The sequence below is a fragment of the Triticum aestivum genome, chromosome 3A (genome assembly GCF_018294505.1).
Source record: "Triticum aestivum cultivar Chinese Spring chromosome 3A, IWGSC CS RefSeq v2.1, whole genome shotgun sequence".
NCBI classification, from domain to species: Eukaryota; Viridiplantae; Streptophyta; class Magnoliopsida; order Poales; family Poaceae; genus Triticum; species Triticum aestivum.
The window spans coordinates 620913953-620941780 of record NC_057800.1 but is presented as its reverse complement, the minus strand read 5'-3'; the positions used below and the strand labels follow the sequence as shown (position 1 = coordinate 620941780).

General features: G+C 44.3%; 2 protein-coding genes across 8 annotated transcripts; one reads left to right on the top strand and one right to left on the bottom strand.

Moving 5' to 3' along the window:
- Positions 1-2138: 2138 nt before the first annotated feature.
- LOC123062647 (uncharacterized) lies at positions 2139-4047 on the bottom strand. 5 transcript variants are annotated; one of them, XM_044486256.1, is made up of 4 exons: positions 3381-4047; positions 3162-3290; positions 3009-3067; positions 2139-2907 (listed from the first exon to the last, which is right to left on the bottom strand). In XM_044486256.1, exons 1-4 carry the CDS (start codon positions 3435-3437, stop codon positions 2859-2861), a joined length of 294 nt encoding a protein of 97 aa, XP_044342191.1. In that variant the 5' UTR covers positions 3438-4047; the 3' UTR covers positions 2139-2858. The 5 variants fall into 5 exon arrangements, 3 of the variants coding, with proteins under 3 accessions (XP_044342191.1, XP_044342192.1, XP_044342190.1); XM_044486257.1 differs by having other exon boundaries at positions 3387-4047; XR_006429816.1 differs by having other exon boundaries at positions 3009-3074; positions 3162-4047.
- Positions 4048-10004: 5957 nt separating this feature from the next.
- On the top strand, positions 10005-27493 carry LOC123062645 (ABC transporter B family member 4). 3 transcript variants are annotated; one of them, XM_044486250.1, is made up of 12 exons: positions 10005-10618; positions 15854-15908; positions 21197-21372; positions 21992-22213; positions 22533-22771; positions 23532-24057; positions 24152-24425; positions 24525-25182; positions 25433-25661; positions 25792-26058; positions 26143-26406; positions 26513-27493. In XM_044486250.1, the coding sequence occupies exons 1-12, from the start codon at positions 10331-10333 to the stop codon at positions 27155-27157; spliced, it is 3843 nt and encodes a 1280-aa protein (XP_044342185.1). In that variant the 5' UTR covers positions 10005-10330; the 3' UTR covers positions 27158-27493. The 3 variants fall into 3 exon arrangements, with proteins under 3 accessions (XP_044342185.1, XP_044342188.1, XP_044342186.1); XM_044486253.1 differs by lacking the exons at positions 10005-10618; positions 15854-15908 and adding an exon at positions 20301-20949 and having other exon boundaries at positions 21181-21372; XM_044486251.1 differs by lacking the exons at positions 10005-10618; positions 15854-15908 and adding an exon at positions 20302-20949.
- The last annotated feature ends 335 nt before the right edge of the window (positions 27494-27828 follow it).

The following is a 27828-nucleotide window of genomic DNA, read 5'->3' as shown; positions in this document are numbered from 1 at the left end:
GACGAGATCATGATTTCTGCCTTCATCGCGAATGGAAATGCACTGCGTGAAGTAGTTGAACTTCTCGGGCATGTTTGATTGAACTTCACTCTGTTTTTGACGTGCTATTTTTTGCACTGCGTGAAGTAGTTGAACTTCTGGGGCAAGTCTGTTTGAACTTCACTCTGTTTCACTTTATTGTATTTTTCTTATATGAAACACACACCATGTAGTACGTGAACTTTCGGTTGTTATCACGTTGAACTTCTCTCTGCTTTGAGAGAGTTATTTTAAAACACAAAAAACAACATATTTTTTATGTATTTTGGACATCTAAATACACGGTGAACCTCTCTCACAAGAATTTTTTAACTTTTCCTCGCCGAGCACTTGAACTTCTAGCAACCATTTTTTCGTTTATGAGATTGTTTCTAAAAGTGCAAAAAATGGCGTTGTGTTTTTATTTTTTGAACAGGTAAATCCTAGGTTTTAATGAACTCCGAACTTCTCTATTATTTTAATTTGAACTTCACATTTTTATATTTTGAGTAAAGAATTGTATTCAATTTTTATACGGGAAAAAACTTAGTTTTGAAATAATTTTGGCTATTTTTTTCACGCACTTCACCATTTCGAATGAACAAACCCTTTGAATTCCTCGGAGGTCCGCCTTTGAACTATCGCAGAAGATGAAGTGGAAATTCTCAAACATATTCTTTTTTTCTACTCTACAATGCTTTTCTTGATTTTGTTTGTAATTAATTGCAGCCATGCTATGACCGAATTGAGATGAACGAAATTAATAGTTTACATAGGCATAAAAACAAAAATTAATAGTTTAGCATAAAAATTGAGGTTTTTATATACTACGAACTTCTCTGTTATTTTAAATTGAACTTCTTTAATCCTATTCTTAAAAATATATTTTTAAATAAGCATCAAACTTTTTAAAATTAAACTTCATACTTTTATTTTTCCTAGAAACGAAAATAATTTAAATTTTTCATATACATCAAACTACTCCATTATTTTAATTTGATCTTTGTCATTTTATTCTTTGGTAACAAGGAAATTTTGACTTTTTATAAATATTGAACTTCTCTATTTTTCTAATTTGGACTTCTTGGTTTATTTTCTGTTAGTAACAAAAATACCCTTGTTTTTTGTAGCAAAATTTTTGAACCAATTCGTTAGGAAGGTCAAGTCGGCCGTCGCTAGAAGGTCACAAGTTGTTGTTGATCCATAGGAGCACCAAGCCGTCGCCAAACAAGGAAGAGTGTCGTGTCGTCATCGTCACTGGGCGGGTTACTAAGTTAAACACCCTAACTTTTCTTTTTCTATTCTGCAGAATGCAAGTGTGAATAACTTGACAACATGATGTACAAAGAGTGCCAGTGTTCCAGAAAAATATACTTAACATACTTTTGACCTTCACGAATAAAACATTTTGACCTTTCAGCCCCTTTTTTTGTTCCAACAACTGACTAAACTAGGCAAAAACTTTTTTTTGCAGTTGAACTGATACACCAGGCAAAGCTGCAATAGTGGCCAATTTTCAGATAGATAAACACAAACATATGTTTTATGCACTGGAGTTTTGCTGCGGACACTTGAATACTTTTTTCCTTTTGCACAACCTACTTTACGAAGAATCATCACATTTCACAAAGGTCATTTAACCACAAGATTGTGGGCACACAGACTCGCAAACGGGAGGTGCACCATATTTTTTTAGGAACACCAAGCTTGAGTGATAGTGGAAAGAAAGAATCATAAACTAAAGAGTATATTGATCAAAGTGTTTTACGTACACACAAGAGTACATAAGCTTTTCAGACAACATGTTGCCTTAGAAGTTATCTAATCAATTATGAAGAAGTTAAGAAATGAAGAACAAGAGAGGAAAAACATGTTTGAATATACTAAAAAAACATCTCTGAACCTTCACATCCACATCACTCTGAACTTCAGTCCTCCTTCAAACCGCAAACTTTTTCCTGGTACACATATGTGACCTTCTCCTGTCTATTTATTTGAACTTATTTTCAAGACAAAAAGTTCTGGCATCAATTTTCCTAACATGTAAAATGGAAGACAAACAAAATCATTAGCAAAAATAGACGGTGGGCAGAATATTGTTCCCACGTTATCCACATAAGTACACAAGTTGCTGAATTTTCTTTGATGTAATTTTTCAAATACAAGCACACAAAAAATCATCGAAGCAACATACTCTTTGACCATTTTCTGCTAAGTAGCTATACTGATGCATTCTCTTTCCATTTTCTTTGACTCTTCAATTTTTTTCCGTAAAAGAACAATACAAGGACTAAACTGACAAAATTAGAGTCTCAGAACTAAACGAAAGTTGCAGCATGCTCCACAATGGAAGTCTGATCTCATCTGATCAGATCATCCAAGTTTGTGTGCAGTAAAAAACAACTGTGCTTCGGCCTTCCATTTCAGAAGTACTCTCCTCTTGGGTTGGATCAATCAAACCCAGAGGAATCATCCATCCATCCTCTCACCGAAACACAAGGCACGGATACACTAGTAGTCAAACATGGAAGCAACATTGACCAAAACCAAAACTAACCGTGTAGCCATCAGTAATTGCACCATGCCTTCCCCTCCCAAGTAAGCAATTCTTGCTAATAAATTGCTCCGGCGATGCACGCAAGGGACCAAAAAACTTGGGACATCTCCTGCCCTACTACCACCATTAGTAATTCAGTACTATGCTCTGCTCCGCTTTGCTCTGTTGTATCACCGCTACTGCTGCTGCTACTCCACTTCCTTGACAGGCCGCCTGTCAACACCACCGCCACCCTGCTACCGGCGGCAACTATTGGCGGCGTCCGAGACCCACTGCACGATCATCACCTCCGCCGCATCGACCGCCTCCATGTCCCACTGGTCACCACCTCCCTGCACCACACACACGCTGCAGGTCAAAATGACATACAGGCAGGACTGATTTCGTGGGTAAAGAACATGCAAACCCGGTTGAGACCTGTTGTAGTACCTACCTCTCGCTCGTCCCAGCTTTGAGCTCCCCCTTAGAGATACTGATCTGCACGCCCGTAACCTGCACTCTGACGACGAACCATTAGTCCAAACCATAGCCTTGTCGGTTAACCATTTGTGGCTGCGCTTCGGTGGTGCGGGAGATATGTACGTACCCGTTCGATCTCACGTATGGTCCTCCCGGCATAGCCGATGACGGCGCCCACGTACTCGTCCGCGACACCCATGGTGAGGGTCCCTTGCACGTCGTTGTCGTAGTCAGGCGATCTCACGGGTGTGTTAGGCTGGAGGAATTCAAGAGAAGATGGTTCAGGTTTTGTTGCAGAGGTCAATAGCACTAGTTGGTAAACTGGGGATAGTAGATATTTTGCAACCACTACATATGGAAAAATAGCTGTTGCAGGGGAGCCATGATGGATCTTGCCGGCCATGGCTCGATTTGCGAGTGGGGACGACAGCACGTTCCAAGAAACATGGGCGGAGGGCAGGCCGCGTCGGAGGGGAGGGATGGTCGCGGCGGAGTGCTGGGAAGGTCACGCCGGAGGGGAAGTTGGGGGCAGGTGGAAGGGAGATGGTCGGGGCAGAGGGCGGTGGTGGAGGTGGTCGGGGCGGTGGTTGGAGGCAAGGGCGGAGGTGGCTGGGGCGGGGTGAGCCGCCGAGGTGGCGAGCACGGCCGAGCTCGGCCTCCTCGCGCCGTCGGCCTGAGGCGGGTGCTGCCGGGGGAGCAAGGTGGGAAGGCGGCCGGATCCAGGAGTGGGGCGGCGCGGGGGCCGGCTCAGGCGCGGGAGCAGCGAGGCGGCCGGATCCAGGAGTGGGGAGGCGCGGGGGCTGGATCCCGGCCCGCGGAGTGGCGCGCGGGTTAGATGCGATGGCGGCGGCGGTTCTGGGGGCTGATGGTGGGGGACGATGGGTCGGACTGCAGGAGGTGGGATCGAGGGAGTGCGGGAGATGCGGGATGGATGGTCATAGTATTTTTTTACTTTGTTCCAGCGCGGTTCGGGAGTTCGGGAACCTATGATCGAGCTCTTATGCGGCCGGTGTGATCCAAATAGTTATTCTAATCTGTCATCCTATATATATATAGGTGGGAGGGAGAGGGGAGGCAGCCAGGGTGCTCCCCAAGTAGGATCCGAATCCGACTTGAGGTTTCCCCAAATGGCGTCCCTGCCTTATTTCACCGGAGAAGAAAGGGAAGGAGAAGAGAGAAAGGAAAGGGGGGCTGAACCCCCTTTTTCCTTCTCCCAATTCGGACTCCTGCCATAGGGGGGCGCGCCATCCCTTGTGGGTTGGTGTGCTCCCCTCTCATGGCCCATATGGCCCATATATTCCTCGGGGGTTTCCGTAACCCCTTCGATACTCCGATAAATACCCGATACACTCTGGAACACTTCCGGTGTCTGAATACTATCGTTCTATATATATAAATATTTACCTCTCGACCATTTTGAGATTCCTCATCATGTTCGTGATCTCATCTAAGACTTCAAAAAACATTCGGTCACCAAATCACATAACTCATATAATACAATATCGTCATCGAACGTTAAGCATGCGGACCCTACGGGTTCGAGAACTAGGTAGACATGACCGAGACACATTTTCGATCAATAACCAATAGCGGAACCTGGATGCTCATATTGGCTCCTACATATTCTACGAAGATCTTTATCTGTCGAACTATTATGACAATATACAGAATTCCCTTTGTCCATTGATATGTTACTTGCCCGAGATTCGATCATCGGTATCTTCATACCTAGTTCAATCTCGTTACCGGAAAGTCTCTTTACTCGTTCCATAATACATCACCTCATGACTAACTCCTTAGTCGTTTGCTTGCAAGCTTATGATGTGTATTACTGAGAGGCCCAGAGATACCTCTTCGATACTCGGAGTGACAAATCCTAATCTCGATCTATGCCAACTCAACAAACACCTTCGGAGATACATGTAGAGCATCTTTATAATCACTCAGTTACATTGTGATGTTTGATAGCACACAAGGCATTTCTCCGGTATCCAGGAGTTGCATAATCTCATAGTCGAGGGAATATGTATTTGACATGAAGAAAGCAATAGCAATAAAATTGAACGATCAATATGCTAAGCTAACAGATGGGTCTTGTCCATCACATCATTCTCCTAATGATGTGATCCCGTTATCAAATGAGAACTCATGTCTGCGGTCAGGAAACCTTAACCATCTTTGATCAATGAGCTAGTCAAGTAGAGGCTCACTAGGGACACATTGTTTGTCTATGTATTCACACATGTATTTAGGTTTCCGATCAATACAATTCTAGCATGAATAATAAACATTTATCATGAATAAGGAAATACAAAATAACAACTTTATTATTGCCTCTAGGGCATATTTCCTTCATTACTGTCAAAAGCAAGTTCCCTATCCCAGTTATTGATGAGCTCTTGGATGAACTTGCAGGCTCTTGTTGGTTTTCCAAACTTGACTTGAGATCTGGATATCATCAAATCAGATTAGCCCCTAGAGAAGAGCATAAAACTGCATTTCAGACTCATTTTGGACATTTTGAGTTTCTGGTCCTTTCACAAATACTAACTGGTGGACCTAACACGTTTCAGTTTGCTATGAGTGACACCTTATCCCCTTGTTGAAGGAAATATGCAGTTTTCTTCTTTTATGATATATTGGTCTTCGGCGCTTCTTATGCTCTACATTTGCAACACTTTGTAGAAGTACTAAAATTATTAATGCAACATCAATGGCAGGTGAAACTGTCTGAATGCTCTTTTTCTCAAACACAAATTGCTTATTTGGGGAACATCATTAATGGACAAGGTGTTTCTACTGATCCAGCAAAAATCTCTGTTATTCAGGATTGGCCTACTCATGTATCTGCTAAAGAGGTTAGGGGTTTTCTGGGTCTGGCTGGCTATTACAGAAAGTGTATTCGTCATTATGGGATTGTGAGCAAGCCATTGCCAAATCTGTTGAAAAAAGGGGTGTCATTCCACTTGACAGCAAATGAACAACAAGCTTTTGCACTACTTAAGCATGCCCTAGTAACAACTCTTGTTTTTGCTCTTCCTAATTTCTCTTCAACTTTTGTGATAGAAACAGATGCTTGTGATGTGGGTATTGGGGCAGTACTTATGCAGAATGGGCATCCATTGGCTTATGTTAGCAAAGCTCTAGGCCCCAGGAATCAGACTCTTTATGTGTATGAAAAATAATACTTAGCAATCCTGTTGGCTGTTGACCACTGGAGACAGTATTTGCAGGTTTCAGAGCTTCTAATCTGAACTAACTAATGCTACTTCTTGAACTTGCGTTGATTTTTTCCTTGAAGAGGAAAGGGTGATGCAGCAAAGTAGAGATAAGTATTTCCCTTAGTTAAGAACCAATGTATCAATCTAGTAGGAGGCACAAGCAAGCCTCCGATCTACACACCTGCAGAAACTAACAACCACTTGCACACAACGCGAGAAAGGGGTTGTCAATCCCTTCACGGTCACGAACAAGAGTGAGATCTAATAAAGATAGATATAAAAGATAAGTAAAAGAGCAAACTAAAGTAAATATAAATAAATTGTAGCAAGGTTTTTTTTGGTTTATAGATCTGAAAATATATGATGGAAAACAGACCCGGGGGCCATAGGTTTCACTAGAGGCTTCTCTCTTAAAAGAAAGCATACGGTGGGTAAACAAATTACTGTCGAGCAATTGATAGAAAAGCGCAAAGTTATGACGATATCCAAGGCAATGATCATGAATATAGGCATCACGTCCGCGTCAAGTACACCAAAATGATTCTGCATCTACTACTATTACTCCACATATCGACCGCTATCCAGCATGCATCTAGAGTATTAAGTTCATAAGAACGGAGTAACGCCTTAAGTAAGATGACATGATGTAGAGGGATAAGGTCAAGCAATATGATGAAAACCCCATCTTTTTACCCTTGATGGCAACAATACAATACGTGCGTCGCTAGCCCTACTATGTCACTTGGTGAGGACACCGTAAGATTGAACCCAAAACTAAGCATCTCTCCCATTGCAAGAAAAATTAATCTAGTTGGCCAAACCAAACTGATATTTCGAAGAAAAATACGAAGATATTTGATCATGCATAAAAGAGTACAGAAAAGACTCAAATAATATTCATAGATGATCTGATCATAAATCCACAATTCGTTAGATCTCGACAAACACACCGCAAAAGAATATAACATCGGATAGAACTCCAAGAACATCAAGGAGAACATGGTATTGAAGATCATAGAGAGAGAAGAAGCCATCTAGCTACTAGCTATGGACCCATAGGTCTATGGTAAACTACTCACGCTTCATCGGAAGGGCAGCAAGGTTGATGTAGATGTCCTCCGTGATTGAATCCCCCTCCAGCAGGGTGCCATAAAAGGCCCCAAGATGGGATCTCACGGGAACAGATGGTTGCAACGGCGAAAAAGTATTTTGGTGGATGCCTCCGATGGTTTGGGAATATATGGGAATTTATTGTGCAATGATTGGGGTTGGGGGACTCCCGAGGTGTCCACAAGCCAGGGGGCCTAGGGCGTGTCCTGATGGCTTGTGAGCCCCTCGGGAGTCCTCTGACCCCCTCTCCAAGTCCTACGGGTGTCTTCTAGTCCAAGAAAAATCATCACGAAAGTTTTATTCCGGCTGGACTCCGTTTGGTATTTCTTTTCTGTAAAACTCAAAAACAAGGAAAAACAGAAAGGGCTCTAGGTTAATAGGTTAGTCCCAAAAATAATATAAAATAGCATATTAATGCATATAAAACATCCAAAATAGATAATATAATAGCATGGGACAATCAAAAATTATAGATACGTTCGAGACGTATCAACCAATGAAGTTTGACTAGTTTATCTGAACAGCGTTTGCACACCAAGTGGCAACGGAAAGCTCTTACAAAGCTATTGGGCCTTCAGTACAGGATTTGTTACAAAAGGGGGGTTGACAACAGTGTTGCTGATTCACTTTCCAGAAAACCACACAGTTCCTCTGGTATGTTACCCGAAATGCACCTTATCTCTTCAGCGCAACCTGCTTGGCTTGAAGATATTATGCAGAGCTATGTGGGTGATAAATTTTTCACTGAGTTACTTCAAAAATTGTCCACGAGTTCCTCTTCTGATAGTAAGTTTACTTTGACAACTGACATTCTTCGTACTGAGAATTGTGTTTGGGTAGATGATGTTCCAAAGTTGCACAAGCAAATTCTATCTGCTTTCCATGATAGTCCCATTGGAGGGCACTCGGGCTTCCCGGTTACTTATCGTCGTATCAGGTGACTATTTCGTTGGAAACACATGAGGGGATTTATCAAACAGTATGTACAACATTGTCTGATTTGTCAGCAAGCAAAGCTAGAACATGTATCCTATCCTGGTCTGTTGCAGCCATTACCTGTTCCCAAACTTCCTTGGGACATGGTGACAATGGATTTCGTCGAGGGGTTGCCACCATCTGGTCAGTAAAATTGCCTGTTTGTGGTCATCGATAAATTTTCCAAGTATGGTCATTTCTTTCCCATATGCGCCATCCATTCACTGTAGAAACATTCGCCGAAACCTTTCTCAATTCAGTATATCGCCTGCATGGTATGCCTCAATTTATTGCCTCAGACAGAGATCGTATCTTCACTAGTGTCTTTTGGCAAGAATTATTTTCTAAGTTTGGTACTCTACTTCGAATGAGCTCTGCTCGCCATCCACAGTCTGATGGGTAGACCGAACGAGTTAATCAGCGGGTGGAGTGCTTCTTACGATGCTTTGAGATTGTGTATGGGCATGCACCTCGTCACTTTGGTATCTCCCCGGGTGCGGTGATTCAGTCTGTGGACGTGCAACAATGGTTGGATGATCGCAAAGTGGTGTTTGATTCTGTCTGTCAGCATTTATTGAGGCTCAGCAGCGTATGAAAACCCAAGCTCATAAGCACCGCACTGAACTTGTGTTTAATGTGGGCAACACATTTTTTCTGAAACTCGGCCATATTTACAGTCTTCAGTGGAGCCGCGCGCCAACCACAAGCTTGCTTTCAAATTTTATGGCCCCTTTGAAGTGGTGAACGTGTGGGTGAAGTGGCTTACAGACTAGCCCTACCACCTACCAGCCGTGTGCACCCAGTCTTCCATGTTTCACTATTGCGCAAGGCCCTTGCACCGGATGTCAAGTGCTTCCTTTACTTCCTGCTCCTGATGATCAGTTCCAGTATCCAAAGCAAATCCTTCAGCAACGAATTGTTTGTCGGGGCGCTGATTCCCTGATCCAAGTACTCGTCAAATGGAACGATGCACCTGGAGAGGTGGCCACTTGGGAAGACAAAGTGAAACTACGCCAGAAGTTTCCACGTGTGCCGGCTTGGGGTCAAGCCGCTTCTAAGTCGGGTGGGATTGTCAGCGAGCAGGAGAAGCGCGAAAACGGGTTTCAAGCATTGGGCCGGCCTAAGCGACAGCCTCGCTTGCCCGCTCGGCTGGCTGGACCGGAGTGGGCCAAGTAGAACGTAGTACTTATATGTGTGGAGGGTTGGTGAGAGGGTAGGAAGGAAGAAACGGCTAGTGGCTGGCGTGTGTTGCGTGTGTGCTCTACCTCCTGAGGAAGACGACTCTCTCCTCCCTTGTGATCACCCCTTTGTAGCTCGAGATTTTGAAATCAATGGTATAATCTGAACCCTAGCCTTCACAGCATAGAACCGGCCCGAGCTCCGCCTTGGACATGGCCATGGCAGTCGTGGCCGGATTCGAACGGGGTGGGCGGTTGGATCACGTATTCGAGGAGGGGGGGTAGGTGCACATGCAGCTAGACGAGCTCGGACGGAGTAAGCACAAAAATGGACAGACAGCTATTCAATCACATAGCTTCCAGAAGGTCAGCGGTCGATCGCCACGCCAAGATCCCCTGCCGTATAGATGCGGACACACGGTGAGGTGAGGTCAACTGGAAGGAAGGAATGAAGGTGCATCACGCTATTATTAGGAATTACGGATGGGGCGGCAGTTTGAATGATCACTACGTACTACTAACAAATCAGGGACTACTACATCCCGATGAATCCATATATAATCCGATAGTAGTGTCATACTGCTGGTACGACTTTTTTTTTATTATCTCAATTTCCTTGCTGCCCAAGCTTGTGACTCGCATGTTCTTCCTTTTCTATGCGCCGCCGCGATCGATCGTGCCATGATTCGCGAGGCCGCACATGTCAAGTAGCAACAGCTACCAGCTAGCTAGCAGGCGATATATATCCACGGAACATATAGAAGGCAATTCAAAGCCATAGGGAGAACCTAATTAAGAGGCCAATCGGAGGCATGGGAGGGAGGGGGAGGGAGCAAGGCGGGGAGAGGAGCGACGTCGACGGCGGACGAGAGGACGGAGCTGACGACGGACATGGGAGGAGGCCCGCGGCGCCGCGCGTGCCGCTCTACCGGATGTTCGCCTTCGCGGACAGGACGGACGCGGCGCTCATGGCGGTGGGCGCGGCCACGGCGGTGGCCAACGGGATGGCGCAGCCGCTCATGACCTTCATCTTCGGCGACGTCATCGACGCCTTCGGCTCCGCCGCCTCGTCGCGGGACGTCCTGCACAGGGTCACCAAGGTGCGTGCGTGCGCGTGTATGCGCGACCGTATTTTTCATGTTTGTATGATATGACAACCGTAGAGCGAGCGAGGAGGCGTAGGAGAATTGAGAGTCCTGAGAAGGTTTGATTTTGATTCCATTCATCAACAGCTTCAAAGTTGTGAGTTCTACTAGTAATATTTCAGTTAGACGCACTAGTGTTATGAGATGGTGTATTGATGCATGGTTTGGTGGTAGTCACAAATTCTTGAGATTTTGTATGGCCAGACGTTGGCATCTCAGGAGAGAAACAAGTAACAATAGCATCAATTAGGAGCGGGAGTCCTATTTTGCTTCCGTGCTCAAAGTTTGGTTAAAAGAAATCAGAATTTTTTTGAATTTTGTCCAATGAGCTCGGGATGAACAGTAAAATAAAAAAAATGAAACAAAATTCTGATTTTTTTACCAAAGTTTGACAAATGTTTTGTATGCGTGACAAATTTCATCACGAAATGACATTCATGGAAGTCATGACAGAAAAATGAGCACTCCAAATTACTTTCGAAATAACATTTTTGGAGCATTGTTTTTTTCCACGACTTCCACCAATATTCTTGGTAAATTTTGCAAACACATAAAACATTTGTCAAAGTTTTAAAAAAAATCTTTTTTTTTATTTTACTGTTCGTCAAGGAGCATCTTAGCTCGCAAGCAGATAATATTCCACATACGGCCAATTAGGAGCGCTATTAGTTCTTCTTCAATGAATGGTATCTTAGGACTTGCGTACAAGAGAGTGGGCTAGTCTATTCTTTTGTGACCATTGACTTTTTTGCTTTGCTATATATTCAACTTCGAGCTCCGCACTTGCAGTTACATCCCTCACCCTGGAATTTCAAAATCTAAACACGAAAGTATGTACCGGGAAAAGATCTACCATTCAACACTTCTTAAAGATCCATGCAAACTTTTGGATGTATATTGATGTAGTGTGGTACAAGAAGCAATACAAGAGAATAGTAATGGTGCATGTCACCGGAAATCCGTTGGTGCTCCCAAGAGCACGCGCTCCTGCACGCGAAAAAAATATTTTAAAGTGTGAAAAAATTAAACAAAAATTTGGCGCATACATCTCGATATTATATGTGTGCACGTCAAGTTTCAAAGAAAAACCGATATTTTTTGTGGCTTGTGTAAAAAAACAAAAAAATGTCTTGCGAAAAGCATTTTTTAACACCAAATTTTTGTCTTTTTCACACGCGGCACATAAGTTATCGGTTTTTCGCGAAACGACTTTGTGAACATGTACAATATCAAGATGTACGTGCTAAATTTTTGTTTGAATTAATTTGACATTTTAAATTATGTTTAAAACACATTTAAAAAATCAGGAGCGCGCTCCCATGTGCCAAAACGTCACTCTCGCATCTACAGAAATCCGTTGGTGCTCCCAAGAGCACGCGCTCCTGCACGCGAAAAGAATATTTTAAAGTGTGAAAAAAAACAAAAATTTGGCACATACATTTTGATATTATATGTGTGCACGTCAAGTTTCAAAGAAAACCAACATTTTTGTGGCTTGTGTAAAAAGACAAAAAGATGTCTTGCGAAAAGCATTTTTTAACACCAATTTTTTGTCTTTTTCACACGCGGCACATAAGTTGTCGGTTTTTCGCGAAACGACTTTGTGAGCATGTACAATATCGAGATGTACGTGCTAAATTTTTGTTTGAATTAATTTGACATTTTAAATTATGTTTTAAACACATTTAAAAATCAGGAGCACGCGCTCCCATGTGCCAAAACGTCACTCTCATCTATCTATGCTTTCTGTTCAATCTCTCCCCATAAGGGCATCTCCAATGGTAACCCGTAAATTTTCTCCCACACCTGTCCACGGACAGGAGGAACCAGTCTGCAAACACGAATGCGTGGGGCCGACATCCAACCATAGTCGCATACTTCTGGCCTTCCTCTTCTTTTTTAATCCGTACGATCAAATAGCCGCACATATAGAGTTCATACGTTCAAATAGCTGCATGCAGCACTAGTTTAAATTTAAAAAAGTTCAGATATTACATCCCAATATTGTTGTCCCCTTTAACCGCTCATTGATGCTCAATACGATCTCCCTTCAGTTGCTTGTGAGTTGGTCGATGCCAAATTTGTTGATGCATTTGAATAAACTCCTCAAATGTGACCGGATTCTGGCCCGAAAGTTTGATAGGATCACCCATGTTCTCAAATTCTAGAGCTGCAACATCATCGTCACCCTCATCCCCGACGATCATGTTGTGCATGATCACACAACATGTCATCACCTCCCATAAGGTCCCTGGATCTCATTGTTTAGTAGGTCCACGAACAACTGCAAAACAGGCCCGGGGAACTCCAAATGCCCTCTCAACATCCTTTCTAGCTGCTTCTTGTCTTTGGGCAAAGTGAGCCTTTTTCTGGCCAATTGGATCTGAGATGGTGCTGACAAAGGTAGTCCACGAAGGATAGGTACCGTCAACCAGATAGTAGCGCATGTTGTACCCATGTCCATTGACAGTGTATAGTTCGTGGCAAGGAGGGGCTTTTCCTTCAGTCAGCCTTGCAAACAACGGTGATCACTGCAGCACATTGATGTCATTGTGAGACCCAGGCATACCAAAGAAAGCGTGTCAAATCCAAAGATCATGTGATGCAACTGCTTCAAGAATGATGGTGGGCTTCTTAACATGACCCTGATATTGTCCTTGTAAAGCCTTCGGGTAGTTCTTCCATTTCCAATACATGCGGTCAAGAGATCCAAGCAAACATGGCCACCCTCTTGCTTCTGAGATTGCCAAGAACCTCTCAGTGTCTGCCACAGTTGGTTCTCTCGGGTACTGAGGTCCGAACACCTTGACCACAACAGTTGCAAACCTGATCATGGCATCTCTGCATGTGCTTTTAGACATTCGTAGGTACTCGTCCCATGAATCAGCGGTCGTGCCATATGCAAGCATCCGTAGTGCGGTCATGCACTTCTGGTAACCAGAGAAGCCAATTGTTCCCATTGCGTCCTTCTTCAAGATAAAGTAGTCATCATAGGACCGAACTCCATGGTACAAACGATCGAAGACAGTCTTGCGCATCCGAAAACGTCGGCGAAAATGGTCAGCGAAGAGTGCATCCGAGGCAAAGTAGTCGGCCATCAGTGTCAGATGGTCCCGCACACTGTTGCGGTTGAGCACTCGATGACCCTTGATCGAGCCCGTAAAATTGAGAACATGCTCCTCCGCATGCTCCGCGTCTTTAAGGACCACTTGCATCATCATTGTCTCATCAGAGTACTCCTTCTCGTTGGACGATCCATCGGTCGACTCAACATAGTGCTCGTATATGTACTCCAAATCGGAATCCATAGCTAGAAAGAAGAAGCGAACATAGTTTTTAGCTCCGTCAATTCATTGAACAGTTGTCGGGCATGGTGAGTATAGCATTAGCGGATGGTACCTGACAGGGTAATCGGAGGACAAGGTTGAATGGCGACGGAGGAGAAGCGGGGTGAAGCCCGACTGGAATACTAGAGACGGAGACGTAGAATTCCGTTAGGGGTGTGGTGTGGCATGGCGGGCAGGGTGTGGAGCGGCGGTGAAGGCAAGATAGAAAGATGGAAGGAGAGAAAATAGGGAGGATGGAGGCGTGGGGTCCGTGAAGGGTTTTGGGTGGGCCGAAGGTGTCGGAGTCCTATGTGTCTGGTGTCCCGAGTCCCCCAATGCTCCCCCATGTTTGTCTCCGGTTTGCGGGAGAAAGTACGGCCGTGTCACGGACCGATACAGAGCGGCGTTGGATGGCTTCCGCGGTCCAGACGGATGCAGGCGGTTTGCGGGTCCGCCTTGGAGATGCCCTAATATAACAAGAGCAATCTTTTATATTTCTAAGTGACATTTTAAACCAGTCATATATTTAAAACCAAAAATATGTTTTACATTTCTTTATATATTTGAATTCCCAGAGACAAGATATTTCAAAGTTGTTTAATTTTCACTATTTCAATTTGACATTGATAGTTGTGATTGTGAAATTTCACTATTATATTTCGGTCTCACATTAACTGAAAATATACTCATAAGTAACTAAAATAAATGTTTTGAAATATATATTTACAACATCCAAAAATAAATTTTATTGAATTGTATTGTTAAAATTGTACTGAAACTGAAATATGTGCATGTTACTGAAATGTATGTGTTACTGAAGTGATTTCGTATTTCAAAAAAATGGTCTGGTAATTGAAATTCATATGCTTACAAAGTGATCTGGTAGTGAAATGCATCTTGTAAGAAAGTAATCTGGTATTGGAATACATCTCATATCGAAAGGCAGCTTGCACTGAAATTTATCATCTGTATTTCACTTTTATGTCATTGAAATGGATGTGATACTAAATTTTATTGAAATGTATATTTAAAACTGTACTGAAATTGAAATATGTGTATGTTATTGAAATGGGCGTGGTATTGAAAATGGTTTGGTAATTGAAATTAATCTGGTATTTGAATTCATATGTTTAAAAAATGATTTGGTAGTGAAGCACCCGGTATTGAAATGCATCCGCTAACAAAGTGATATGGTATTAAAATGCACCTCATTACTGAAATATATAACATTTTTTGAAATTTATAGGGACCTTATTATTGAAATATATTATATATAAAGTTGAAAAGTATCCGGTAACAAAGTGATTTAGTAATTGAAATGCATCTGGTAACTATGTTATTGAAATGTATGACATAAAGTGAGCGTAACACAAATAACAAATACAATATTACTTTCTGAGGCCAATACTTGTAGAAGACACAAATGACAAATACTTAGTTTTAGTTTGTCTTCCCAATCAATACTTTCATTTCTTTATCATAGCATAAGAGAGCGAAAAAATTGTAATTCCAATGCTACTGTAGACCTCATCCTTCTAATGGATCCATGACCATGTACGGTCTCCTAACTAATGTACACCCTCTTGTGTTTCAATATACGACATGGTGTTTCACTATAAATCTAGCAAAGGACCTAATATGACCGTTTAAGATTCTCCAACCCTGTCGCATGGAAATCTCTCATTGTATTTTCTCTCTCTTTTTTAATTTTGAATCACCCAACGAATTACAGGACACCAACGTCTTTCAATCTCCTAAGCTGACTTCATAGCAAGGCACAAGCATTGTGCTATCAACACTTGTAGTTGGGATAGTGTTCTTTGTCCTTTTATCTAATTTCTAATCAAAATTTTCTTGTTTTCAGGTGATCATTAACTTTGTTTATCTTGGTATTGGAGCAGGACTTGCTTCAACACTTCGTGAGTGCCTTTTGTATGCAATAAAATTGAGAAATATGTGTGTTAAAAAAATAGACATATGTCTGGACAGAAATTGCTTTATCTTTTTAATTAGGAATAGTGAAAATCCCCCCCCCCCCCCCCCCCCCACACACACACACACAAATATGCCCAGAAAAATATCCCTGGCCCATGAAAGCTTCCAAATCGTTTCTAAATGTCCATACCACCGTAAAGTCAGCCTAAATATGGAGTAGATAAAGGGCGATCCGGACATGCACTCCATGTGAGCTCCAGACTCCACGTGACCCCAGCTGTAGCCACTTTCACCTCTCATTTCTTTGTCTCCTATCTATCCTCATCGAAGACGACACCATGTTGCACGTCTTCCTCGCCTCACCCCTCCCATCCTTTCCCTCGGTGGGCTCGTCCAAATTGCAGAGCGGACCCACCATACAGATGCAACAGAAGCATATTGGATGGGTTTGTTGTGGGCCGTGTGATCAAACTATGATCCAGCAACCGTGAATGTTGTCGATGCGCGAAGAGTTATCAACCAACTTTTTTCAAGTGTTTCCTTTTATTGAAACCTTGTGGAGTAGTTTAAGGTCTTTTTGGTTCTATGCTTTGGATTGCCACACCTTGTCACACATTTTTGCTAATTTGCCTAAGATTAGTTTAGCAAAATAAGAGCCACAAGTTGGCAAGTCTAAGAGAATCATGCCACACATTTTGTCTGTATGTAATGTGTGGCCCTAATGTGATTTGCCTAAAGTGTGACTTGAATCAAACACCCACCTCAGTTGATCAGACTTGTCTAATCTTAGGTGTGGCAATCTTTGACAAATTTAGTCTCAAACCAAACTGTCTCTAGTGTGCTACTCACTCCATTCACAAATATATTTCTGATTTGAAGGTACATAAACGCATCTTAGTCTGTCTGTTGCTCATTTCAATCCATAGTACTCCCTCTATAATATAAGAGTGTTCTGACATTATACTAGTGTAAAAAACGCTTTTATATTATGAGACGGTGTAAAAATGCTCTTATATTATGTGACGGAGGGAGTAGCATATATCAAAATATCTAAAACACCTTTTTTCTTTGGGCGATGATAGGCGCCGATGCGCCGGCACAAATTTGGGCCGATCGCTGCCCATCCGCCCGATTCGGACGCGCTCAGCCGTTCGATTGGGTCTCCTTCCCCGTGTCTTCTTCTTCCCCCACGCTCGCACCTCCATGAACGAGCACACAGCGGGCCTCGAAGCACCACCCCGCACGCTCGTCCGTCCTAGCACTAGTCGTCGGTTGATGGCCTCGGTGTTGTCTCATGTCTTTCTCGCCGGATCCACGCATGCAGCAACTTCCACCCGCGGTTGTAGCTTCCTCGTTGGCGGTGGCAGCTCCGGTAGCGCTGGTTGCCGGTCGCAGCACCCCTGGCGACGAGCTCATGAAAAGGTGATCTCCTTTGGGTTTGTTGGTGGCAACAAAAATATCAGCGAGTAGTAGCAAAAAATTGTGCTGGTTCCAGCAATAAAAGCTCATCGGTGCCGCCACCCCGTCGCCATTGAAGCAAAATAGATCACCACTTGTAGCTTTTGTGATTGCCGATTGCAGCAAAAACAACTTCTGGTCCAGCTCGGGGCTTCTTTGGTAATAGCAAAAAATCGACAACGGTTGTAGTTTTTCTAAACGCTAGTTGCAGCTCTGCCGGTGACTGGTTGCAGCTTCTACGGATGCCCGTTGCAGCTTTCTCGACCACAGCCATAGCGAAAAATGCTATTGTCAGGGGTTCCAACTTCTACGCCTCCCGTTCCAACATTACAAGAACACAGTTTCAACATCTCTCGGACACGGTTCCAACATCGCCAGAACACGATTCTAGCACGACACCCTCGCAACTCCTCCGTCCATCGGTTGTAGCTCTCAGCGTGGCCGGTTGCAGCTCCAGCGTGGCAGGCAGAGCTCCGGTGGTGCGGATCTGACCGAGGACGGCCGGACCGGCTGATTCCCATGGCAGCGGCACCCTGGGAAGCCTCTAGGCGGTGACGGTTGACCATGGCGGCGGGGTCCCTGAGAAAAAGGAGAGAGAAGGAGAGGGGGAGACACGCTATTGACCGTGTGGCACGTGTGTGGACAAGGCGTCGGCCGACCAAGCCCAAACATTTCCCTTTTTCTTTTGAGGGAATATTCAAAAATCTTACATTCATGAATGGATTGAGTAATGGGTTAATTTGATAAATGCCACTCCAATTATGGCGATTCTGAGAAATGCCACCGCAATTTCCAAACTTTGAAAAATGCCATTTCATGCCACTTCCAGTGGCATTTTTCGAAGTCTGCAGTGGTGTTCTTCAAAGATTGCAAAATTTGCAGTGGCATTTTTCAAAGTTTGAAAATTGCAATGGCATTTTTATGAATCGCCATAATTGAAGTGACATTTATCTAATTAACCCTTGAGTAATTGTTTAGAGCATGGTTAATAGAAACGCCGGCTACCGGTTGTATACATGTGCCATGTCAACAATAGCCTTTATAAAAGTAGGCTCATGTAATAGGCCGGCTCTATACCAGCTGTTGCATGATAAAAGTAATCAATGCTTGCATGCATGGGGAGAAAGTAAAATACAATTGATTGGATTGTGAGACATAGGAGACTGTGAACAGCAGGGCTAGCGCTGGCTTTGGGCTGCAAGCGAGCTGCTATTTCTCGCGTCACGTGGTGCAGCTAGGCGACTGACCAAGCGCCCGCTTTCTTCTCTCTCGTATTTAGGATCCATTCTGCAATGCTCCAGCTCTAAGCTTCCTCAACTTTACAAATGAAGTTGAGGCGAACGCTCTGACTCCTGGAAGCTAGAATTTGAGAAGCTAGCGATCTGTCTTAGAGCCTGTTCTGAACTCCTCCAACTTCAAACTTCTCTAATTCCCAGCCTAAAGCAAGCCCGAACGCCGTAGCTCCGTGAAGCTGAAATCCAAGAAGCTATCATGGGCTGTAGTTCATTTTTCTGAAGCGAGACATTCCTAGCTCCACGTTTTGGTGAATCTGGAGTTCGGGTTATTTACGGCCGTAATGCCACCGCCCAAAAAAAACGTTTCGATCAGCTCCTCCTCCCTCGATCCTGCACGCACCCACTCGTCACATCTCCCCTCTCACTCGTCCCTCCTCTCGAACCCTCGCCGCCGCCGTTACCGCCGCCACGCCCGGCTGCCCCCGTCGCCGGCCCCATCCTCGCCTCCGACTACAGATCCGGACATCCAAGGCTGTTTCCCGCCGGATCCCGTCGTCGCCGCCGCCCGTCGCGCCTGCTACAAGGAACTGCGACCCCATGGCTCGGAGCCCCGACGCCATTGACGCCCGAGAGAACCTCAGAGTCAGGAGCAGCACCAAGACGACCGCGCCCCTTCTCTTCTTCCCCTTCCCTTCTCTTCTTCCCGAGCCAAGAGCCGCCGTGAAGCCTGCCGAGCCGCCGCCTGTCTGCAGTTCCGCCCGAGATGGGCTCCTTCAGCCAGCCCAACGTGCCAACCAGCAGGCCTTCAGCCCCCAGCTGGGCTGCCAGCTCATCCAAGCGCTGGGAGAAGCTGCTGTAGCTCCAGAACGTTTTTTTGTTCGCCACCTGAAGCAAGAAGCGACCCAAGAAGCTGGATATGGAAAATTTTGAAGAAGCTAGATGGTTTCAGAACAGGCCCTTAGTGTAAAAAAGGAGAAGATGGAGAAGCGGCTCTTTTCCAGATCCGTGAAAGGAAGAAGTTGGAGTTGAGTACAAATTACGCTGGGTTGCCACCGCCAAGTGACTCTCAGCGTACCGGTTCAAGTTTCTTTGCCGAACTCCCTCTCGCATGCGTTGGCAATTTGTATTGGGCCCCAACCTGGCCTGCCAATCCCGTCAAATGGGCTGGCAGCCTCGTGCGTATCGACCGAAAGCGGAAGCTGAGTTGCCGAACGCTTTCCAAGTCGCCACCAGAAGCGAGTCGTGCGAGAAGCTGAATTTAGGAAGTTTTGGAGAAGTTAGGCAGTTTTAGAACAGGCCCTTACTCTCCTCCAGCTTAGATTTTTGCTGATGTGGGATGCCTTGCAGCCTGCTGAATAGGACTATTGTACCCCCTTTGGTCTTTTTTACTCTGCATATTGGATTTGCCAAAAGTCAAACTTTGCTAAGTTTGACCAAATTTATATTAAAAATTATTAGCATCTATAATATCTAATAAATATAATATAAAAATATATTTCAAGATGAATCTAATGATATTGGTGTTGTTATGTGAATGTCTATATTTTTTTATATAAACTTGGTCAAAGTTGAATGAGATTGACTTCGGACAAACCTAATATGCAGAGTATGGAGTACCTGCTCTTAAGAGTTAGGACCAGAGGGGTTTATAGCGTCTTTACCAATGTATTAAAATCGTATTTACCGAATTAACGGAATCGCGAGCCTCTCAAGGCGGGCCAGGCCGCCCGCAACGACGCCGGCACCACGGCGGGGGGGAGGCACTGCTCCGGTGCTGAGGCAGAAGCACAGCGGCCGGTGGCTCGGTTCGAGCTCCCCGAGCACGCGCGCACGTCGATCTCCCCGCGCGGTCCACCGAGCCAGCCGCCCGCCCTCCGCCCGCCGGCGCAGCGAGCGGACGCACGTCCCCGAGCCCCGAGCTCTCCAGCAGCCGCACCATGAACCGGAGCTCGCCGCGCCCGGGCGGCTGCTAGCGCGGGCTCTTGCGCAGTGCGTGCTTGAGCTTGTGATGTAGGCTGCTGCTACCTGCTAATAGTGTGCTGCTGCTGATGCGTGCCTGATGCTGCTGCACGAGCGCGTGAGCTGTGTGCTGCTGCTGCTGTTGCATGCGAGGGTGGTGTTGCTCGTCGCTGGACGGAGAGCGCTGCCGTCCTGCCGCCGCGTGTGTGCATTCTGTATCTGGGGCGCTCCGCTACTTCCGGGGCTGTGCACGCAACGTGTTCGGTGAAATGTCTGAAAAAATGGGGAGTGCCATTGTCTACCCGGATAAATGGGGGAGAGGGGCGGACATGTCCGGGCAATGTCCGCAGAAAAATGGGGGGACAAATTTGAGGTTTGTGGTTGGAGATGCTCTGACTCCCTGGCTGCTTGTTCCTGAAAAAACAAATGTTGCAATACTGTTGTCCAGAGTAAATTTTATTTTTGAGAAAACGCAGATGCTTTGTGTCGTAGACTCTCAATGTACTGCTATGAATGAGATGGTTCAGAATACGAGCCTAAGAGTTAGATCATCTAGAGTAACTTTAAGGGTATTACTCAAAGCATCCTTCATTTGATTGATCAGTTTGATGTTTTGATAGAGGTATCATGCTGGACAATTACTGGAGAAAGACAGGCAGCACGAATCAGAGCTATGTATCTCAAGGCGATTCTCAGACAGGACATTGCTTTCTTTGACAAGGAAATGAGCACTGGACAAGTTGTTGAGAGGATGTCTGGGGACACATTCCTCATTCAAGATGCCATTGGAGAAAAGGTAGGCTGTTTTATCACAAGGAGTGCTTGTGACACATTATTCAAAGCATTGTTAGATGCTATAATCTTACAGCCAATATGCATAAGCTTGTATATAAAAAAGCTCTTGTCATTCATTTTGTCACTGTAGATGACCGATCTCTTTGACCAATATGGAAAAGTGTGTGTATTTCCTGACATTGAAGGTGGTATAATGATTTTACATTCTTTTATGTGCTAACCTAACAGTATGTTCACGAACTAGAAGCTAGCTCTTTAGAAAAGATTGGTAGCTGAAAGTCATAGAGAAAATAAATTGTCGTATTTTTTTACTCAAAATGAACCTATGATATGAGTCTGGGCTCAGCTCTGTTATACGGACAACACATAATTTTGCACCTGTCTTCAGTCGACAAGTAATGGGTGCACACTGCATTCACATGGATCCATATTAATAATAAGCAACGAAATACCAGTTTGATAGACTTGCAGAAATGAAGACCCACTCAGTCAATTGGATATATAACATGAACTTGCTACCAGACATTGCAAAGCTTAGTCCATTAACCTTCTGTATAAGTATCTAATAATAACTAGGATTCCATTTTATTTTAACACTTTGCTATACATTTTTCTCATAGGTTGGCAAGATCATACAGCTCCTTTCTACCTTTTTTGGAGGCTTCATTGTTGCATTTGTGAGAGGATGGCTCTTGACACTTGTTATGCTCTCAAGCATCCCTCCAGTAGCCGTGGCTGGTGCTATTGTGTCAAGGATGATGACAACGTTGTCCACTAAAATGCAAGCAAAATATGGTGATGCTGGAGACATTGTTGAGCAAACTATTGGGACCATTCGAACGGTGAGTGCTAGTGGATACATGGTCTACTTCGTTTGATGCCCATGACCATGCGAGTCAAAGTTTTACACATTTGGCCCTTATAAGGTGTGATGACAAAATTTTATGAAGGTTCCATTTTTGGGGGGCTTTCTAAGCCATTTTTAGCCAAAGTTAGAACAACTCATCTGGCCAATTTGGACGCCAATATTTTGTGGAAGTCTATGTTTGCCTTCTGTTTTCCTGTTCTTTGATTTGTGGCCCAAACCAAATAGAAATTATGCTTTATTTTTGGTATTGATTCTTGTGGTCACTATTCTCTTCTTATGCTTATGCTTTGAAGGTTGTCTCATTCAATGGTGAGAAGCAAGCTATAACAACATATAACAAGTTCATAAGAAAAGCATATGAGTCTGCTCGTCGAGAAGGTGCTGTCAGTGGCCTTGGAGTGGGTTCAATAATGGCAATCTTGTTTTGCAGCTATGGGTTGGCAGTTTGGTATGGATCTAAATTGATAGTTGACCGAGGATATAATGGTGGCATAGTTATTACTATTATAATGTCCGTCATGGTTGGCGCAATGTAAGTTCCGTACATTAGTCCTTACCACTTTAATATTCTGAGTACATACTTAAAACTTGTTTCAGATGTTGTTGAAGGGCGGAGATTATAGCTAGGGGTGCATTTTTTTAGAGGAAAAAGCAGGACTCTGCTGCGTGCATTTTATTGATTTTTCAAAATAATGTATACAGAAAATTAGTTCCAAAAGATAAAAGAAAAGAACTACACAATACACCAACAACAAATATCCTGGGGAGCAAGCTATCTAAAAGAGTTGACCCAGGCCTCAAAATCAATATACTTCTTTCTGTGAGCTCTGAAGATAATCCATTTGAGCTCCTCTTTGAATCTAGGGGTGCAATGTTGAGAGCATTATTGGTGGGCTTTAGATTTTTGAATGAACTTTCTTGAGTACTGGGTCATTTTATTCTTGAATTATATGTGGTTAAGAATGACTTCAAAGAACATTATATCTGATAAGTGGCAATTTAGACATAGTTAGATTAATAGATGATTACTGTGCCACGTTTCCCCATGGACGTGCCTCTCCGTGTGTCATGTGGGCATATGACATATGATGCTAGAAGGTCACGGCTGCCGCACCAGACCAGCCCACAGTTCTCCGAAGGATGTAACATCATGCTTGCTAATTTGTTCCTGATAAGGATGTGGGATCCGTAAAGCAGCAGTCAAACTTTCAAACATAGTATGTCAAATAGGGTCTTCCATGTCTGTTTTCGAGATCTTCTGGTTTCTGACTCGAGTTGCGTCTCTTCTGCAGGTCCTTAGGTCAGGCAGCACCATCAATAACAGCTTTTGCACAAGGTCAAGGAGCAGCATATAGAATGTTCAAGACAATTGAAAGGCAACCATGTATTGATGTATATAACACCACAGGTATCATATTGGAAGACATCAAGGGTGATGTTGAACTGAAGGATGTCTACTTCAGCTATCCTACCAGGCCTGAACATTTGGTATTTGATGGATTCTCCTTACGGGTACCAAGTGGAACTACAATGGCACTAGTTGGAGTGAGCGGTAGTGGAAAGTCAACTGTGGTCAGTTTGGTGGAGAGATTCTACGATCCACAGTCTGGGGAAGTCTTGATAGATGGAGTTGACATTAGAAGAATGACTCTTGGGTGGATAAGAGGAAAAATCGGTCTCGTCAGCCAAGAACCAGTGTTGTTCTCGAGTACGATCAGAGAAAATATTTCCTATGGGAAGGATGGTCTTAATCTCGAAGAGATCAGAAGAGCAATCGAGCTTGCAAATGCAGCAAACTTCATTGATAAACTGCCAAATGTACAGTGCGAAATTAAGATGTACATAATGTTAATTCTGTTGCTAACTCACTCATGATTAATTAAAAGTATGTATATTTTGTGAAACATTGCAGGGTCTTGAGACAATGGTTGGGGAACGTGGGATTCAGCTGTCTGGAGGGCAGAAGCAAAGAATAGCAATTGCTAGAGCGATTATAAAAAACCCTAGGATATTGCTACTTGATGAAGCAACCAGCGCGCTGGATATGGAATCTGAGAGGGTAGTTCAAGAAGCTTTGGATAGGGTAATGTTAGAAAGGACTACAATTATTGTTGCGCATCGCCTAAGCACAGTAAGGAACGCTGATGTCATATCCGTCCTACAACACGGGAAGATTGTGGAACAAGGTATGTCATATGAGAATTGACAACTTCTGTATTGGATGTACATACTCCGTTTCAAAATAGATGCCCTGACTTGCTACTTGATCTGTGAATTTGGAGCAGGTTCACATGTACAACTGGTGAACAAACCTGAAGGTGCATACTCTCAGCTGATTCATCTGCAAGAGACTCTGCAGGTAGCAGAAGCCCCTAACGTCGATCCTGATGCGATAATAATGGAAAACAGTTTTGGCTCTAGGTCGTTCACAAGGAAACCAAGAAGCCAAGGCAGCTCCTTTAGGAGATCAACCAGTAAAGGCTCCTCTTTTGGGCACAGTGGTACACATCCTTACCCTGATCCATGTGATCCCATGGAATTCAACAATGATCAAGACCTAGAGGAGAGTGCAGATAAAATATCTAGTGACAGAAAGAAAGCTCCAATCGGCCGACTCTTTTATCTGAACAAACCAGAGGCTCCTGTTCTTGCTCTTGGTTCGATTGCTGCTGCAATGCACGGGGCTATTTTGCCTGTATATGGCATATTGATTTCAAGTGCAATAAAGACGTTTTATGAGCCGCCAGCAGAACTACTCAAGGACTCGAGGTTCTGGGCAAGCATGTTTGCCATGCTGGGTGCTTGTGCACTTGTTCTGATTCCAATAGAGTACTTCTTGTTTGGATTAGCAGGTGGGAAGCTTGTGGAGCGCATACGGTCGCTGACATTCCGAAGTGTCATGCACCAGGACATCAACTGGTTTGATAAACCTGAACACTCTAGGTCTGTGTTTAGTCTTTTTCGCATCATGATGTGTTGTCACAAATCTTCCTTTTGCCCTAACAGTTAGTATACAGATTTTTTTAAGAATATTCATTCATGCTAACTAGCTTGAGCAGTCTTCTTACAATTTTTATCAATACTAAGATTAATCCATCTGGCATTTTCAAATAAAAAATTGTGAAGAGTTATACTTGTCAACTAGTGCAATATTCTACAGATTAACTTAGACAAGTTTCAACTTTTGTTCTAGTGGAGCAATAGGTGCAAGGCTATCGACTGATGCTCTGAACGTGAAGCGGCTTGTAGGAGAAAATTTAGCACTTAATGTCCAGACTATATCAACCATCATAGTAGGTTTCACAATAGCTATGGTGGCAAACTGGAAGCTGGCATTGATTATCACAGTGGTGGTTCCATTGGTGGGTTTCCAAGCCTATGCTCAAATGAAGTTCCTGAAAGGTCTCAATAAAAACGCAAAGGTGCATGCTGTGAATTAGCAATTACTTTTATTCATTTTTCCTCAAAAACAACACCAACAAAATGACCAATGTTCATACACGTATTCGTCAGATGGAGAGTTGTTTTGTCTAATAGTTTGGTGGGATGCAGTTAAAGTACGAGGAAGCAAGTCAAGTAGCAACCGACGCCGTTGGAGGAATCAGAACTGTGGCGTCGTTTTGCGCAGAGCAGAAGGTGATGGATGCCTATGAAAAGAAATGTGAATCTCCAACAAGGCAGGGAGTGAGGGAAGGTGTTGTTGGTGGCTTGGGATTTGGGTTCTCGTTCCTTGTGTTCTACCTTACTTATGCTCTCTGCTTCTACGTCGGTGCAAAGTTTGTTCATGGAGGAACGGCAACATTTCCTGAAGTGTTTCGGGTACGAGCACATTATTCTTATTCAGAACTTGAGTGTTGATTGTTCTAACCTCGTATTTTTGTTAACTAATCCACCGATTCTCAGGTCTTCTTCGTATTAGTTTTGGCGGCTAGTGGGATCTCACGAACAAGCGCAGTAGGTGCAGATAGCACCAAGGCTAGTGAATCGGCCATCTCCGTGTTCGAAATTCTTGACCGTAAGTCCAAGATAGATTCCAGCAGCGAGGAGGGCATGGTGGTTGCAAATCTCAGGGGTGACATTGAGTTCCAGAATGTGTGCTTCAGCTACCCCTTACGCCCAAATGTTCAAATATTCACTGATCTGTCCTTGAGCATTCCTTCTGGAAAGGTTACTTTCTTTCTATGTCAACTTTTTTTTGACAACCTTCTTTCTATGTTAACTAATAAGTATGCTAGCTAGTACGAAGGTTAATCTGGTGACACTATCTTTACAGACGGCTGCCCTTGTTGGAGAGAGTGGAAGTGGAAAGTCCACTGCCATTGCGCTGCTCGAGAGGTTCTACGACCCGAGTTCAGGCAGGATCCTTTTTGATGGCATTGAGCTTCCGGCCCTCAAGGTCAGTTGGCTTCGGCTGCAGATTGGGCTCGTGGCGCAGGAGCCAGTGCTGTTCAACGACACCATCCGCGCCAACATAGCCTACGGAAAGCAAGGGGAGGCCTCCGAAGAAGAGATCGTGGCTGCAGCCGAAGCAGCCAACGCGCACCAGTTCATCTCCGGGCTGCCCGACGGCTACAACACCGTCGTCGGCGAGAGGGGAATCCAGCTGTCCGGCGGGCAGAAGCAGCGGGTAGCCATCGCGAGGGCCGTCGTCAAGGACCCCAAGGTGCTCCTGCTGGACGAGGCAACGAGCGCTCTAGACGCGGAGTCAGAGCGTGTGGTGCAGGAGGCACTGGACCAGGTGATGGTCGGGAGGACGACTGTGGTGGTGGCGCATCGCCTGTCGACTGTGAGAGGCGCCGACATTATCAGCGTGGTGAAGAACGGGACGATAGTGGAGAAAGGAAGGCATGAAGAACTGCTGCGGATCAAGGATGGAGCCTACGCTTCCCTTGTCGAGCTTAGCTCCACTTCAAGATAAGATACTCATCTTTCTCTACCAGAAAATTCCATGGAATGAAAGGCCAGCAATTCAGTGTATTTGAGTTTATAGGCCAGTTAATGTGGGTGTAGGATCTTTCCTTTCATTTTAGTAGATGGGTATCTGCAGACAAGCAGATGCAATCAGACAAACTGTATGCAAATAATTACTGATTGTCGTTCAAGCGAGGATGCCGATGAAGCTTTTCCAAAACACGGCAATAAGAAGAAATTATTTGCCTGATCGCAGTATAAGAACATGAGTTAGAACTCTGGGCAACCTATTCCCTTGGAAATGTAAGCTTGTGGCTATTTTAATATGTTCAGTTTCTTGGGCTGCCTGTAGGTTGCTGGACCTTTATGGAAGTCCAGAAATGTTGCTTTGCTTTGCTCTGTGTTCAAGTTTCCAGCCTTTTTGCAGCACTGGCACCCGCTTGCTAGGCAGCGGGACATGGAGTGGCTAAGGGGTGTGATCAATGCTCTCATTACGGTCGAACGCCGCCTTGCTTAGGCTCCTAGCCTGCGTGTCGTCTACTCCTTGCTTAGGCTCCTAGCCTGCGTGTCGTCTACTCCGTGGAGCCTTGTATCATTTTTTTGGCATGTCTGTGCTGTTGCTTCAGCAATTCTTCTATTTTTCTTTGTGCACTTAAACTCTAGTAATCTAAACGCTCT